The sequence below is a fragment of the Pinus tabuliformis genome, chromosome 5_1 (genome assembly GCF_031772625.1).
Source record: "Pinus tabuliformis cultivar Carrire ecotype Pingquan chromosome 5_1, CPIR1, whole genome shotgun sequence".
NCBI classification, from domain to species: domain Eukaryota; kingdom Viridiplantae; phylum Streptophyta; class Pinopsida; order Pinales; family Pinaceae; genus Pinus; species Pinus tabuliformis.
In genome coordinates, this window is record NC_142305.1 from 636,484,070 (window position 1) to 636,502,246 (window position 18,177).

At 38.1% G+C, this 18,177-nt stretch overlaps 1 protein-coding gene across 1 annotated transcript in view; it reads right to left on the reverse strand.

The window, feature by feature from the left end:
* Positions 1-6,129: 6,129 nt before the first annotated feature.
* LOC149166576 (uncharacterized) overlaps positions 6,130-18,177 on the reverse strand; it is a 407,323-nt gene continuing 395,275 nt past the window's right edge. The window contains exons 9-10 of the mRNA XM_089431366.1: positions 6,749-6,820; positions 6,130-6,542 (exon numbers count right to left, since the gene is read on the reverse strand). Coding sequence (XP_089287492.1) covers positions 6,474-6,542; positions 6,749-6,820 — 141 coding nt within the window. The 3' untranslated portion in view covers positions 6,130-6,473. The remainder of the gene's footprint in view (positions 6,543-6,748; positions 6,821-18,177) is intronic.

Here is an 18,177-nt window from a genome sequence, read left to right on the forward strand (position 1 = left end):
AGATGAAAGACATATTGACTTCATAATTGTCATATATCATATTTTGAGCTTGTCTCAACATCCTTCATATAAACCAACAATATCTTTCCAAGTAGCAAAATAATATGTTAACCAGATAATTAATAACAAAAATATTAGGCTTACCTCATCATGATGGCCTTCGCATTGAGGCACCAACATCCTCACGGTCCATCTCCACATGACTTTTCCTTCATGCATCAGAGTGCCCAATGATCAAACTTGATTACCAAGTTAGAACTTTCTTCTAGAGAATATACTAGATGTTAATCATTATTCCACATAATCTAAAGAAAGTCTTAATTCTTTATTCATCCTTAAGTAAGCCAAATTCTTCTCTTTAAACATCACATAATCATACTAAGCATATTCCAAGATTGTGTACACATGAATCTTATCCAAGATTTGCTTTCAATATGCATTCCTATGTTATTATTCCATCATCTAGCTATATGTCCTACAATGAGCCTACAACCTAACCAATTGCAAGTCTCCATCCCTTAAGAGTATTGTTTACATACTATATGTAATGTATATTAACCTTGTCATAATGCTTCTTCCAAGAACCTTCCAAGATGATGGTTCTAACAGGATCATGATGATCCATTTTAGCAAAATGACTACCTCTAACATAATGTTAGATAATGCTTGGATGAATATTATGCAAAAATGGTCCCAATCTTCTCAATGGAAGATTAGATGACTCTTACAAAGCAACTCAAAGCTACTATCATATGCTTTTATCTATGATGCCATATAAAACAAAAACTCTTCTAGAGTAAGCAATAATGCATTATATCCTAATGGAAAGACCAACTTCACAAAGAACCTATCAGAGAGGATGCCTTCCTTAATAGTAAAGATCTTTGGCACCTTCTTTCTTTGGCTTCTTCTCAGGTTTTCCCATTTCTTCGACTATGTGTGATTCACTTCTTTCCTTTCTTTTGTTGCTTTGCTTGTTCGGACAATCCCTCTTAAAGTGTTCATATCCATTGCATCCAAAGCATTGAACCTTGGACATATCAGGGTTCTTCTTAGACTTTCCAAACTTTCCCTTCTTCAGCTTCTTGATTCTAGCAATGAAGGCTTGAGATTGTTCATCTGATTCAATGTCATCATTTGCCTTGATCCTAGTATCTTCCAAAATGCATTGAGAAAAGGAGTTGAGTCTTTCTTAGAGTAGATGCTCATTGCAAAACTGCTCCATTCTGGTGGCAAAGCATTTAGTACACATGGTCATTTCAAAGTCAGAAATTGTCTCCCCAAGCCCCTACAATTGATCTCTTATTTGAGAAATCTTCATTAGAAAGAATGTCATGTCCTCATCCTTTGATTTATTAATTTTGTATAGTTTATTTCTCAAAGAGTTCTTTTTCCCCAATGTACGTATAGAGTACAAATTCACTAGCTTGTCATACATAGTCTTAGAAGTCTTCAAATTAACCACAAATGGAACAAGTTGATCCTTAATAGATTCTACAATGATCCTTTGTGCCCTTACCTCCCCCTTCTTGTATTTTGCTAGTTCTTGAGTCTTGTCTTTGCTAAGTTCAATCAATTCACCAAGAACATATTTCGTTACTTCATGTTTTGTAAGTACCAGATCAATCATTTTCTTCCATGCTAGGAAATTTGTTGAGCCAATGAGCTTATTGCTTTCCTTGCAAAGAGAACCCATACGACCTATAGATTCAAACACAAAGATACTTGTTGATCAAAAGTCTTCCCTTCTCTAATGATGTCTCCAACTATCTCAAGGTTTTCAAGATCTTTAAGAAGACTTCAATAACAACTTCTAAAAGTGATGATAACAAAATCCTTTGATGCTTCCTTCAAGGATGTCTTCAAATCAGCCTTAAAATAGATCTTTTTCCCAAGAGAGAACAACAACCTTCTTGTAGTCTACCTCTTCCTTTGATGAGAGCTTCATGTAGTCTTTTTCAACAAAGGCTTGATATAGTAACCCTTCTTCTAGATCAATGGGTCTTCTTTTTCCTTCCCTTTGATAAGCAAACCCTTCTTTGTGTCCACAAGATGATCCTTCCAATTGCCTTTCTTGTTCACCTTAGCTCTGATACCATGTTGGAAAATGCAATATGGAAGCTATTAATTCCAATTTTCCTTATCCTTAATAATTGTTTGTGAACTTTATTTATCTTCTTATGTTTCCTTTATTAGTTCTTTTTCATCAAACAATTATCGAGAGCAACACAATAAAGAACAGAGGGCACATAAATTAGGCTTCAAGCCAGGGAAAAACCCCTTCAAGGGGAAAACCCAAAAAAAACTCCTCTTCTTATAGAATCTGCTTCAATTGAGACAACAAAGACCCAAACCCTCGACCAAGTCCTCTTCCAAGTACCAAGCCATCCCTTCCAATAGAATTGGATTACCACAACTCAATCCTGCATCAACCAACTTCTAGCTGCAACTTCGGCCTTGTAGTTGATGCAAAAACCCTAACTCAGTTCTTCAAGAGATCCTCCTTGATCAAGACAAATCCTTCCAAGGTCAACAATGTTAAAACATAATATTTCCTCTTCTAACAACTTGATAATACAACTCATCCTCCTACAACTTGGACCTGCCATTTCCACCTTTCCTAGAAGTTGCACAAACCCTAGTTCTTCAAACGTGTGAGAGAGATAGAGCCCAAAAACAAGTTTTCTTCCTTCTCTCCTTCTAGACCTTCGTTCTTCTTTTCTTCTTGCTTCCAAACTACAGATCAAACTTCCTCTCTTGAGATTGCACTTGTGAGTGAGTGAGTGCCAAATGAGGTTGAATTTGTTCCTTTATATAGCCTTTCCAAGGGGTCGAATTCCCTTCTTTAGGCCAACTTGAAGCTGCCAACACCGACTTGTACTTTGGAGGTTTCCAGAACTTTCTAAACTCAAAATAAATTCGTTTACACGATATATTTTTCCCGGAAGGTTCTTATAAACATGATGTTGACTCTCTTGACTCCTGACAATAAATCCTATGACCTTACAAACCCTAGAAGCATGAAGAACATGCTTTTACCTAGAAGACCATCAATAAAGAGCATGAAACCATGCTCTTAAAAATAATAACTTTTACTTTTCTTCTTTTGTTTGTTACATAAGATACATATTGAAATGAGTACAACAACAATTATGAAGATCTAAACTAGTTACATTTCCAACACTTCAAAGATCAAAAGTAGACGAAAAGATGACTTAGTTGGATTGTCTTTAAAGTTTAGACAGATATTTTTTAGACTTCTTTAGATCTTGAATTAACTAAAGTGACTTTTGGAGCATCTACATGTACTAAGGCCATCACAGAGGCTTAGATTATACTCATGATCATGTCATGTCAAAACAAACTCATGCTTTATGACTTCCAAGTCAAGGTTGCCACTAAAATAAATTGGCTTTTCCATTGGATGATGATCTCTTGAGGTTTCTCAGTCCCTTAAACTAAGGTTCGATCTGTAGCATTTCAATCCTAAGATTTTTGAGATTTGCAGACTTGCAATCAACGTCTAAAATTTTCAGTCCCGAGATTGATTTAGAGGAAAAATACCTTCGTATCTTGTCACCTTATATGATTGGGACTACTCCAAGGCTTCGTTCAAGGTTTCATTAGATAGTTTTTAATTCAATCCTCATGAGATTCATTCTTGAAGTCTAAGGTATTCCTCACCCTGAGACCTAATATAAATGGAGACCTTCTCAAGATAAGCTTTATGAGGTAATTTTGGATCTTCTATCACTTTATAATAATAATAATCTACTCTGTTTTGAAGCAAAAACATTCGTTGGCTTCAGGATCTTCTGAAACTTGCAACCTTCTAAACGAGACAAACTGATCAAAATGTGACTTGAGATATAGGGCTTCGTCCTACTAGCATTTGACTTGTTTAAAAGTTTGCCTAGATTATTTGAGACATCAATCATGAGGCAAGTCTGATATTTTCAGACTTTTGAGATTTTCAGATTTCGGTGTCTTCAAATTTCAAGATTAGGGCTTCCTTTTTCCTCAAGTTCAGTGTTGCTCTCATACCTAGTTGCTCTTATACCTAGCTCTGACAGCATGTCAGAATTTGTTTGAAAACTAGATTTTCTAATCATGATAATTTGTGATTGATATATATGTTTCATTTTAGCATTTACATTATTCAGTTATGTCATCAAGCAATTTGACATTCAAAAACATAAATAAAGTAGAGATCATAGTGCACAAGAGACAAGAGACACCAGAGATTAGGCCAGTGGCCAAGGCAAAATCCCATCTATCCTTCCTTATAGAATCAATTCAACAAGAAACATCAAAGTCATAGGCAAACTGACTAGTGTAACAAACCTCCAAGTGCAACTCAACCCTCCAGGATCCAAGACAAAATATGCATCAATTTGGTCCAAAAAAGATCTGTACTGAGGTTTGTCACAAGCCACAAATCTCCTTCTACCTCAAACCATTACATCTGTCATAGGCTGGCATCACAGACAGACTTTGCATCACAGAAATCTGCCTCAGATCTTCGCCTTCCACAGAGATATATATCAATGTTTTAAAACTTCGACTCAGACTCCGACTCAGCCGAGGGTCGACTCCGACTCCGACTCCGACTCGGTATCGACTCGGCCGGCTCGATTTCAATGACTCGGTTGTTGTAAAAAATACATTAAATATTTATTTTTTATAAAACACATAATTTTAAAGATTTTCTTTCATGTTTCCAAACACATAGCATTATAATATAGGTAGAAGACAACATATGATCAAAGTAGGCTCGTGAATATATCCATTATATCAAAATGGCACCCAGTGCATTGTCTAATACATACACGATGTTGACATAGAGATCAAAACAAAAACACATAACCAATGAGGCTATAAATGGCCTCTACAACAAAAGTCTGTGACCAGTACTACTAGCAACTGCTAGAGTTGCCAACATCATCTAGCTCAGTGTTACTTGGGAGCGGGAGTGAAAGTGGGGAGCGAGAGCGAAAACAGGAGTGGGAGCGACATTTTCAGAAGCTCTTGGTTTGGGAGAGAATCTCAGAGGAGTTCGACAACCAATGTCACTAACATCAAGGTACATAGAGGGATTGGTGCTCTTGATTAAATACAAGTTCCATACCTTAATACATGACAAAATGCAATGGAAACATTGCAATCCCCCAATCCTGAAATCCTGAAACACTGATAAGTCTACTGAATTTTGAATGAAATCTAAAATTCTACTTTCTCCATAGGAAATCCAATGAGGCCGGAACCACTCTCAAACATCCTGAGTCATTTTATGGTAATGTTAAAAATTTAAGTAAAATGATGAAAATGAAGATTAAGGAGAATGTCACTTTTACTTTAAGAATTTAACATTACCATGAAATTTGAATAGCATATCAATACTAGGAGAGGGGAATGGACCCCAAATAGCACTTAACCAATTTAGAAAACACCTTGGAGTCCCCAACAATCAGCTAAATGTTAAAAAGTTAAGAAAAATTAGAAAAATCCCTGTTTTTTTGGGTGATTGGCCGGATTTAATGACTCAGCTGAGTAGATGTGGAAACGGCCGAGTTGGCCGAGTCAACCATGATTTATTTGACTCAAATAAATCTTTTTGACTCTTCTACAAAATCATAATGATAAATACTCATTATGAAGACCGAACCTAGTCACAATTTCAACACCTTGTTTGATATTATGAAGACCGAACCTAGTTACTATGCACTTTGTTTGATCCACTTATGTCAATGTCGGACTGGGCTGCAATTAAAACAGTGCCATCTAACAACCAGTTACCAACCACACTGAATTTTCTTCCGCCTTCTCTAGTGACCATTGATCATCCACCCTCAAATCCTCTCTACTCTGATATTGGATATAAAACAAACCTTATATTCAAACAGCATCATCAATAGACAGAAGTAAGCAGAGAAAGACAGTCAAGACTTTTTACTCCTATTCTTCTTTAATTGGGGGTGGTTTCAAACAGACAGTTGAACAACATAACTAACCACCTAACCACCCATGAGACTTGGCAGATGCCAGGCTACTCCTCTCAACAAACTCTACAATTGGAATAACCTACACCCAAAATATTTTGATGTGATATAGCTGCGGAGTACTCAAGAATGTTTAAAGCGAGTTATTCTTCCAGTCAATTTTAAAGCAGAAGAACCATCCTTCCTTAGAACTGTAATCCAGGTAAAGATGAGCAAGTCACCGTCAACTGATATTCACTTGGATTGAAGAAGATAAAAAAAAACAGGTACATCTTCCTTACACCAAAATGGTCATTTAAACAGTAGAAAATCTAACATAGCATTCCTACTGCATAGTTCTCGAAAAGCAACACAGTTAAGCTTTCTTAATTTAAACTGGAAACTCTCCAGGAACTACTGCAGAGATAATCCGGAATATTTCAATGGAAATTAGATGTCTCCCAAAAAATTTAGTCATCAGGAATCGTCATGTGATCACATTTTAGGATCCCTTCCTATCTTGCGAAAGGCAATGATTGACTTGCGCCATTCACGAATATGAACCTACAACCCACCAGAATGAACAGGCTTCAGTAATCTAACAGTATAAAGGCTTTTAATACAAGTCTAAGACAAGCTTCATAACACAACGGAAAAAATTGTACATAGAGTCATCAATCAGTCTTTAAAGAGAAAAAAGGATAATATCAAATACTGATACAAGTCTGACAGAAGCTTTATGCATATGTAAGAGGGGAAAATCAACGTACAGCTGGGAAGCCAGCATAATCACCAGGTTCATCAATATTCTTTGTCACGCAACTCTTGGCTGCCAATCGAACCTGTCACAGAAACAAAGGGCATGTCACATCACAATTCTTTTGTCAGGTCATGGGTTCTGCATTGTGAAATCAATGTCAACTTAATAATTAAATATCCATATATTTGTAAGTTTGTATCCAAATTTCCATTGCTATAACTCTTACATTGCATTAATCTCCCCCGGTTTCGTGACTGTTTAGATAATTCACGTATTCTCTCTTCTATCAGAAATTTACTTAAGGTTGTTTATTAGTTTCACTATCAAGAAAAATTCAATGACTTGCATGCTTAAATATTGTCAAATAAATTTTAGCTGTTTCACAGAGCTTTTATAAAAGCAAGAGAAATTTACAATAGAACTATTGCTAAATTTGTTAAGGCCCTAGGGTAATATGGAAGTACACATAACTTTTGAAGGGGTCTTCATAATTGTAATGATGTCATGTAATCATTGGACTTGTCAAAAGATTACTATAAGAAAATATTTATTTTGTAAAAGGAAATTATTTATTATAAATGGGTTTCTTGCCCATTGGTTTATTGTCCTAGGTCAAGCACCCACTGTGTGCTCTAGGGTCTTGTGGAAAGTCAAAGAGTCAAGTCATGATGTAATAGCCATTGTGTGGCTCAAGTATCAAAAGAAAGAAATATATTTTATGTACAAAGTTAAGTCTAGAAGCCACCAAAAGATAAGTCGGCCAGCCCCTTCATGTCGGCCTAGAAGAGGCCTAATCCGCCCTCAAGAAGCCTATAAAAGAAAGAGTTTGACCTCATTAGGAACACACACAAGCAACAAGTTTTTCCGAACTGATGAAGAGCAAGAAAGAGGAGCGAAGTAGCCAGAAGGGCAGGGAAGAACAGGAGGGATGAAATTTTCTGTGTTTGACATTTCTACGGCTCAAACGTGCGAATTTCTTGGAGAACACTCGGGTTTCCTCAGATCTGACTTTGCAGAGATTTCGTTGGGGCTTCGATGGCTTATCTTTTGGGTGGTTGGTTTTGGGTCAAGGTCCTGGAAATCTCCATTGAATTGATTCTATAAGGAAGAGCTTCTGGGTTTCCTCATGTGGGGTTTTGCCCTGGCTTGGAGCCTATCTCTGGTGTTCTTTTGTGTGCATTATGATCTTCTTGTTGGCATTTGTCTTGATGATAATCTGAACAACATAATAATGAAGAAGCATTAATCTAATATCACAAGAAAGTGTCAAGTTTAATGAGAAATCAATTAAGAAACCCTAACTGTTTCTCTGCCCTAGATTTCTCAACATGGTATCAGAGCTAGGGCTTTGAAAAAAGAGCAGAAAAGGAGATCAGATTGGCACCAATTCAGCTCAAGAAGGTCATCTATCTAGGACCGAGCTCCTAGAGGAGGAGGATCGAATTTCTGGGCACTCAAGCTAGCCCTATTTACAGGGACAAGGCCACAGGCATTTACAAGAAGAGTGAGGTTTGTTGAAGGGCATACAAGCCCTGTTCTGGAGCAATGAAGGGATGGTCTAGCAGCCCATTCAAGGCCGAGCAGTTTGTCAAGAGGAGCAAAGTATTGTGCATAAGGAACAAGGTCTGAAATTGTTACCAAGAGATCTGAAACCTCTGTGATTCCTCAGACATCCAAAATTCAGAACAACGTGCATACTGGTGGGTATCTGAATCTCATTTTTTGAGGATTAGAAGAAGCCTTGTTAAGCCAGTGAAGGGATCTATTTATTATAAGAAAAGATCAAAGTGATTGGAGGCCTAATTGACCTAGTTGGAGGGCTAATAGCATAGCTACAGCCTCTTTGGAAGAGAAGCTGAGTCTCCTACTAAATTCTGAGCATACGTCATGAGGTAAAAATCTCTGATTTCGTTGGAGGGTATTGTTGACTTCGTTCTGAGCATAAAACAACATTGGAAGCATAAGTATCCAAAGGAACCAAAGTTCTAAGCATAAGTATCATTGTAAACCGAGACCTATTCTTCATACATGCGCACCGAAGTTTTGAGCACATCCGAGTTGCAAGTCTAAAAGAAATTCTGAGCATCAAATTCCATATTTCAAATAGTATCAAGTAGATTCAAATTGAAGGCCTAATTGTAAGGCTAGAAGGAGTCACTTCAGTAGGAGCCAAGACCTCCTATTATTTTAGGACATAAGTTGGATCTTCAGTCACCAAGAAAAGGAGTCGAGACTCCTATTTTGATTTTGCGCATTAGGGAGACCTAGATTGTATTAGTTGAAGGCACATTAGGCCTATCATCAAGCTACAGACACCTTATAATTCGCTGACCTGTGTACAAGAGAAGAGCCTGTGGTATGGGATCCACGAAGGTAGGAAGGTTCTGTGTATAACTACAGTGACGAAGATTGGCATATATATATATATACAGTCCGATCCTAAACAAGGAGACAGTAAGCCGACCTTGTGACATCTATTCTGAGCATATAGATATGTATTATTTGAAGTCTGAACAGTATTTCTCCTCCAAGGCATACTCACTTATGTTGAAGATATATTCTCCTACAGCAAGGACTTGCAAATGACATTCGAAAAGACTGTCAAGGAAAGCTACAGACAGTGGAAGAGATCATCTTACATTGATAGTAATAAGTCCTTGTCTCAAGAAGATTGGAGAGCAAGGATAATTGTAAAGATCTCCAGACAAGATCTTCTAGAAGATTCTAATGGTTGCACAACAGTAAGAGTTGCCATAAAGAAAGGGAGAAGGAGCTTCTAAAGATAAGGAGCCTAGAGACTATTGTGAAAAATCTAGAAGCTGGTAGATGCACCTTGACTTGATGTACACTTGACATCCAGAAGCAGACCTTCTATGATCATGGAGAACAGAGGTACGTAATTGTAAGGTATGTATATTCCTTTGTTAATGGTTTAACATGAAACGTTGTAGGGTTGATTGTATGGTTCCAAGGGTTTGTTGTTGAAAGTTGATATTGGTATTGATATCTAGGTTTGAAAAACCCTAGATGGTACATGTGAAACCCTAGCTATATGGAAACCCTAACCCTCATTCACTTGTTCCCTCATAGAAACCCTAACCCTTGATTTCTAGGGATTGTGAGCAATCTAGAACATGTGACAAGCAGTGATTGATAAGGATGATTAGTTGTATATGACATCTCGCCCCAAGATCTAGGGTTTGCACTTGAAAACCCTAGGATTCCATCCTCTAAGATCCCATGGAAACCCTAAATTGTCAATATTGACATCATGCTTTTGTTATCATATATTTTGCTTGGTTGTGCTTGTCAATAAGTGTTGCAGGTACAACATAAAGAAAGAAAAGGAAGATCATATGGCAAGCATGATGAGAGGAGGGAACTATGAGGACCCTATAAATGATAAACTTGGTAATCAAATTCGATCCTTGGGCACTCTGATATAAAGATTCATGTATGAGAATATGGTTGCCTGATGAAGAAGATCGTCTAGAAAAATCTGTTGATAGCAGTCATCTAGAAAATTATAGTAAAGAAGCTCGTGCAGCAACTAGTTAGTGAGGATCACTCGAAGATCCTCCATTGAATGACTTCATGGAAAGATTTCTTCACCTAGTGGAAAAAGGACCATGATGATATTGCAGACATTTTCTACTCTCTCAGATGTAGAGCAAGCTTCCTAGAAGTTTTCCAGTACAACTGCAACATGATGAAGCCTCATCGCCAAGATGGGGAGCATTTTGAAGAAGACAAGATGACCAACTGAAGTAAAAGGTATGTATGTGTTGAGATTCTCCCTTGATTAGTTAACTCATGTTTTCAGTTTACATGAAAAGCAGGTTGTTGGTATGTGTCTGGTATATGTATGTGCCTTGAGAGACAATGATGATGGTGTATATAAGTCATTGTCTCCCCAACATTGTGCTCTAATCTAGAGGAGAGATATATTAGTGTTTGTAGCATCGAATGTGTTCTAGTCTCGAAACTTTGTGGAGAGGCTAGAGCACAAGAGTTCTCCATAACCCATAAATTGTTTATGGAAATTCCACCTAGAAGTGTCTTAATTAGATTATTAACCTATTTTTAATGTTTCCTAAGTCTAAACTTAGTAGAACTGGTTAGTTAATCAGAATTAATTAAGATAAGGTTAGAATTCTCTAGAAACTCACATGGATCGACTCTGATATGATCTTGGCCCTTGATTAAATTTTAACCTTGGTCTTTGGTGCTCCAACGGAGGATCATAAGAAGAAGTCAATGGGTAGATGGAGAACACACTGAACACACTTGAGACACTTGGAGAGTTTGATTTTCTAGAGTAGCAGTAGTTGGCTACCGAAAGAGTTCGAGCTTCAGAAGGAAGCAGAGACAGTGAGGGGCAGAGAAAGATTTTCAGATCTAGCGAGTGCATTTGCAGAGAGGTCGAGATAGCCACAGAGGAATTGCGCAGAAGCCTCTAAGAGGAAATTCAATTTGCAAATTCGAGATGTCGTTTCAGAGTTCTGATGGCAGAAGAATTTCGCAAAAGTCGGGAGAAACGTTTTTAGAATCAGTGGCAAGCTGAAGAGGCAGCTCAATGTGAGATCCAAGCCGTACGGATTTGTGCCTACACAAAGGGTGACACAAGGCAATTCATAGAGGGGTTTCAGAGACCAGTCTTCAGTGTCGGATTGCTTGTGGGGTGAGGAAAATTCCTCACTAGATTTTTGCCGGTATTTTTCTCTGTAGGATTGCCAGTTTTCGGCATCCAAATTGTACTCAGAATTCCTCACTTCTGCATAATAATAAAAGCCTCAGTTATTGCACCGGTTTTCCCAAGTTAGGTTTTTCCAAGGACATTTGTCCAAAAATAACTGTGTTAATTTTAATGTGTGTGCTAGTATTTTCTCAGTTTCCAGCGCTATTTTCTTTCGCAGTTTATTTCTGAAGGTTATAATGTGAATTATTCAATATTTGTCGTAGCAGATAAATTGTTAAATTAATTAACAATTACAAAAATAATTTCTAGTTGTTGCAACAAGATCTCATACTTGGAATTTTCACATGGTATTAGAGTGTGAGTGATCAACCGAGAAGCACAGAAGCAGAGAAGGGAATTTCGTTGCTCAGAGGGAGCAGTAGGCCAAAATTCTCAAAGGTTGTGCAGTACCTTGATAAGCAGATCGAATTGTTGGGGCAAGGATTCAATTTATAGTTACAGGTTGGCAAAAAATTTGATTTGCCTAGAATAATGATTTTGACAGTCAGAGGGAGGAGCAGCAGCTCAGATTTTTGCTGAGCAGATTCCTTGGTTGGATTCAGAGGGTTTTGCAGTAGCAGAATCAGCGTCGGGTGGAAGAGAAAAGCACACACAGCAAAAGGAAAATTTCTCTCAGGGGACTTCGGGCTTCAGAAGTTCGTTTTTCCAGCAACAGATTGATAGTAGCTAAGTGCAGATTTCCTCACTCCAAAAGGGAGTGCGTGTAGTAGACCCAGCAGCCAAGCAAAGGGAAAGAGGGGGTTTTTGACATATTCAAAGATGGCCACCACAAGGCTTAGAGATCAAGATAGGTTGGAGGGAGCCTCTAACTATGTCATCTGGAAGGCTAGGATGTCCTTCCTTCTAGATGAATATGGCCTAAAAGCCTATATAGATAATGTGGTAGTAGTTCCCCAAGATGCAGATCAATTGAAGGAATATAGGAAGGATATGGCGAAGACGAAGCGTTGATCCTGGATGGAGTCTGGGACCATATAGTTTCACATATATCTACCAAGGATACTGCCAAACAGATGTCGGATGCTCTCGCCGAGCTATATTAGGGTACTTCTGAGCAACGGAAGATGTTCCCTGGAAGAAAAGTTGAGATGCACCAGGATGCAAAAGGGAGAAGGCATAGATCCCATACCTCACCAGGATTCAGGAGGTCTGAGATCAGCTTGTCGCTGTTGTGGCAGCGCCTCAACCATCATAGCTAATACAGTTGGCATTGAATTGTGTCTCGGAGGATTGACAAGTCTTCGTCCAAAGTATATTGGGCAGAGACATGCTACCAAGATGGGACAGGATTTGGTTCAACTTGCAGTAGGAGGAGTTGAGGCGAGCTTTATTAAAGAGCTCCATCAGTGGCAGTAGTAGTAGTGGATCGAAGGGTGTAAAGGAGGAGGAGAATGTGGCCCTAGCATCTAAGGGTCCCAGTCAGGGGCAGGAGGAGCAAAAGAAGAAGAAGAACGACCTGTTAAAGGGCAAGTGCTTCAGATGTGGTGAGCTCAGTCACTACAGTATGCAGTGTCCTCTCAAGAAGGACAAGCAGGCCCAGAAGGCAACATCAGCAGAGATAGACAAGTTTCCCTCCAGCTTGGAGGAAGACTTCACAATGATGGTAAACATACCTCCAGGAGTGAGGTGGGGAGACTTAGAGTTGTAGTCCAAAACTGTAGATGTTTGGGCAGGGTCCATTGAGGTGTCCTCCTCATGGATCATCACCTTGCTACAAGGGACCACAGTACTCAGTGGCAAGATGGATCACTGTCAGTAGTTGCAGATAGATTCTCGAGTGACAGTTGCAAATACTAATAGCAATCAGATGTTGAGGAGCGCAGTATAGAGTCAACAGCAAAGCAAGAGGCTCATTAGCAGAATTAACAACAACGTAGATTCTTCAAAGGACAGTGCAGTAGCTAGTAGCAATCAGGACTCAAGAGATAGATGCAGCAGACATAGCTGATTCAGTATTTGGATGCTTCTCAGTAGCAGTAGTTGCAGTTGCAGCAGCAACAGATGAAAGGGAGTTGTAGTGCATAGGAAAAGTTGGTAGCAGTATGGTAGTGTCAGCAGCAGCATAGATGTAGCATTAAAGTTGCGTAGTGGTTGGTGCGCAGTATGGCCAAACGTCAGCAACATGACAGGAGGTGCTACAAAGACAAGGTGTTGTGCAGAGTGCAGCACTAGAACACAATCCTTGCTAAGAGGGAGTGTTAGTATTTGTAGCATCGGATGTGTTCTAGTCTCGAAACTTTGTGGAGAGGCTAGAGCACAAGATTTCTCCATAGCCCAGAAATTGTTTCTAGAAATTCCACCTAGAAATGTCTTAATTAGATTATTAACCTATTTTTTAATGCTTCTTAGTGTTAATTAATCATAATTAATTAAGATAAGGTGAGAATTCTCTTGAAACTACACAGATCAACTCTGATATGATCTTGGCCCTTGATTAAGTTTTAATCTTGGTCGTTGGTGCTCCAACAGAGGATTATAAGAAGAAGCCGATGGATAGATGGAGAACACATTGAATACACTTGAGACACTTGGAGAGTTCGATTTTCAAAAGGACTAGCAGTCAGTTGCCAGAAAAGTTCGAGCTTCAGAAGGAAGCAGAGACAGCGAGGCTGGAGGAAGATTTCCAGATCCAGCAAGTGCATTTGCAGAGAGGCAAAGATATCCACAAAGGGGTTGCGCAGAAACCTCTAAGAGGTTGTTTGATTTGCAGATTCAGGAAGTCGTTTCAGAGTTCTGGTGGTAGAAGAAATTCGCAGAGGCCCAGAGAAACATTTCCAAAGTCAGTGGCAAGCTGAAGAGCTAGCTCAGTCTGAGATCCAAGTCATGTGGATTTGTGCCGACGCAAAGGGTGATGCAGGGAAATTCATAGAGGGGTTTCAAAGACCAGTCTTCAATGTCAAATTGCTTGTGGGGTGAAGAAAATTCCTCACTAGATTTTTGCCAGTATTTTTCTCTATAGGATTGCCAGTTTTCGGCATCCAGATTGTGTTCATAATTTCTCATTACTGCATAATAATAAAACCCTTAGTTGTTGCACCGTTTTCCCAAGTTGGGTTTTTCCGAGGACATTTGTGCAAAAATAACTGTTAATTTTTATGTGTGTGCGCTAGTATTTTTTCAATTTGAGCGCTATTTTCTTTCACAATTTATTTGTGAAGGTTGCAATGTGAATTATTTGGTATTTGTTATAGCAGATCAATTGTTAAATTAATTAACAATTAGAAAAATAATTTCCAATTGCTACAATAAGATTTCAGACTTGGAATTTTCACAAGATAGAGTTGTTAGTCAAGGCCTTGCTATAAGACAATTTTGGTTAATATGATGGGATGCACTAACATAAGTTGAAAAGATAGCTTATGAGATGGCTTACCAATACAACTCTTGTTTTGAGAACTCTTCAATGGAAGCAATGTCCTTGCACCTGTGGTCAATTATGAATACCTTCCTAGTTAAGAGGGATTGTTGAAGATGTAACTAGTGTCGGTCTTCATAATTGTAATGATGTCATGTAATCATTGTACTTGTCAAAAGAAAAAGAAAAGAAAATATTTATTTTGTAAAAGAAAAATTATTTATTATAAAAAGATTTCTTGCCCATTGCTTTATAGTCCTAGGTCAAGCACCCATTGTGTGCTCTAGGGTCTTGTGCAAAGTCAAAGAGTCAAGTCGTGATGTAATAGCCCTTGTGTGCTCAAGTATCAAAATAAAGAAATATATTTTATGTACAAAGTTAAGACTAGAAGCCACCAAAAGATAAGTCGGCCAACCCCTTCATGTCGGCCTAGAAGAGGCCAAATCCGCCCTCAAGAAGCCTATAAAAGAAAGAGTTCGACCTCATTATGAACACACACAAGTAACAAGCTTTTTTGATCTGATGAAGAACAAAAAAGAGGAGCGAAGTAGCCAAAAGGGAAGCGAAGAACAAGAGGGACGAAACTTTATGTGTTTGACATTTCTACAGCTCACACGTGCGAATTTCTTGGGGAAGACTAGGGTTTCCTCATATCTGACTTTGCAAAGATTTCATTGGGGCTTGGCTGGCTTATCTTTTGGGTGGTGGGTCTTGGAATTCTTCATTGAATTGATTCTATAAGGAAGAGCTTATGTGTTTTCCCCATGTGGGGTGTTGGCCTGGCTTGGAGCTTATCTCTAGTGTTATTTTGTGTGCATTATGATCTTGTTGGCATTTGTCTTGATGATAATCTGAACAACATAATAATGAAGAAGCATTTATCTAATATCACAAGAAAGTGTCAAGTTTAATGAAAAATCAATTAAGAAACCCTAACTATTTCTCTGCCCTAGATTTCTCAACAATAACTACATCAATGATATAATTAAATTGATGAAAATTAATATGACTGCACTAATTCAAGAAGAGATTTACATATGCACAAATCTAACATAATTATGTAATTAACATGTACTATTATTATCACGGACATGAACCCAATTTACTATGTGACAATACCTAGAAATTAGCATAAATGGCAACTATAAAGGATATGTATCAGCTGCAAGCTTTGTAGTCATCCAATAATTATTAATAATTGTTGCCGTTAATTTACATTCTTAATCTAGCTCTCATTCATGGTCTATCAATGAACTAATACTAGGTGTAAATATTGTTGAAAATGTAACTAGTATCGGTCTTCATATTTGTTGTTTGGCTCATGACATTATGTAATTCTTATGTATTTGTCAAAAGAAGAAAAATATTGTAAAGATCAAAGAAGAAAATTATTTATTAAGCATGGGTTTCATGTTCAAAGATATTTGTCAATAGGTCAAAGCACCCATTGAGTGCTTCAAGGCTTTTGTCATGAGTCAAGATCTATGTCATTGTGTAAAACACCCTTTTGGGCATTTTTATTTTGAAAAGTGAAAAATTAGTATTGTAATTATTATAGTGTCTATGGGTTTCTGTGACTGAGTTGGCCAACCAGCTAAAGTCGGCCTAGAGAGGGTTTGAAGAGCCACTTGGAAGGCTATATAAGGATAGACTTCGACCTCCATTGAGTGAGACACAAGCACACATATCTTCTCATTTGTTCTACAGCTAGAAGAGGGAGCGAAGGATTATAAAACCTGGTGAAGTGAAGCATAGGAAGGAGGCTACCCTAGAATAAGTTCGATATATTTTTCTACCTATGATAGCTTTGTTTTGCGAGGTACCTAGGGTTACCTCATGTCCAAGTTTGTTGGAAGTACCATATTTTGCTTTTCTAAGATTCTCAAGGCTAGAAGAGCTTTCTTGTGGAAAGATCCTACATCACTACCATTGGAGATCTAGCTAGTTGACTTGTGTCATGATCGAAGCAACTTGTATTGGTCCTGGAAGACTCCTTTGAAGTTGATAAGAAGTGGTTTGTTCGGGTTTTCCCCAGGTTGTGGGGTTTTTCCCTAGCATGGAGCTTATATCTTGTGTTTCTTGTCTCCTGTGATATTCATGTTTATGTTGGTAATTGTTTGATGAAGAAAAATGAACAAAAAATAATTAATAAGAAGCCAACAAGTTCACAAATAATTATCAAAATAAGGAAAATCATGATATAACTGCATTGCCTTGATTTTCCAACATGGTATCAAAGCAAAGGTTAAAAAAAAAGGTCTAAAGATCACGTTTAGTTGGCAAAGATTCGTAATTGGAAAAGATTAGTTGACAAAATCTGTGCATATAAATGATCCCTGTAATGTACAAAGCAACCTAATGCACAGTGGCTTGTTATACTATACGCAATACCATTGAAGAATGATCGGTGGCTCATATGGTTCAATGATTTGTTCTTATGGTTCGCTTGATTGCATGTATCTGAGGCCTGTATAATTATTTTGGCTCACAATACTGAGCGGCACATAGACATGTTAGTGGCTTATAGACCTTACTTTGAAGCTCACATATTATGTTCCATGAAACAGTGGCACAAAGGCACGTATCTATTAATCAATGGCATCATATATAAACTCGCATCGTATGGCTCATTACACAGATCTAAATGAGGTCGCTCTATCATGTGCTATATGATCACTACCTAAGACTTGTCACAAGGCTTGCTTTAAAACCTCAGGCTCATCCTCTGCGGTTTTGTGGCATTGGCTCGGAATATTTTGAGGCTCGCATACTCTGTGATGATATGGTGGCATCATATGATTCATAATGTCATATACATGGTTCGCTAGCTAATATATGACAGAACCATACATCGTATTACTTCAACAGTGATTTCATTTCTTTGTGGCACATAGAAGTCACCAGTGGTTCGGTGAAACATCATTCATGGCTCGTTCAATTGGTATCGCATTTTTGTGGGTCATTGAATATCAAAGGCTCGCATTTCAAGCTAGCACTGAAGGATTCTCTATGGAGCACACGTTTTTCAGGAAGCTCGTAATTCCTGTGTCTCACATTCCAGAAATCCGCAAAACAAAGACACATTTTTCCAGTGATTCGATTTATATACATTTTGAATGTAGCTCGAATCATTACTTACGAATCACAAAGCATTGTGGCTGAGATCATTATGGCTCAATCTATTTACAGGGGTTTGCAAACTTCTTTTTGGCTCGCTGCTATGACTACAATCCACTGCACGTCACTATAATATTACAGTGACATCGAAATCGTCTCAAATACACTAGAAAAGGTGACAAGAAAACTATCTTGTGAAAAGCACGAG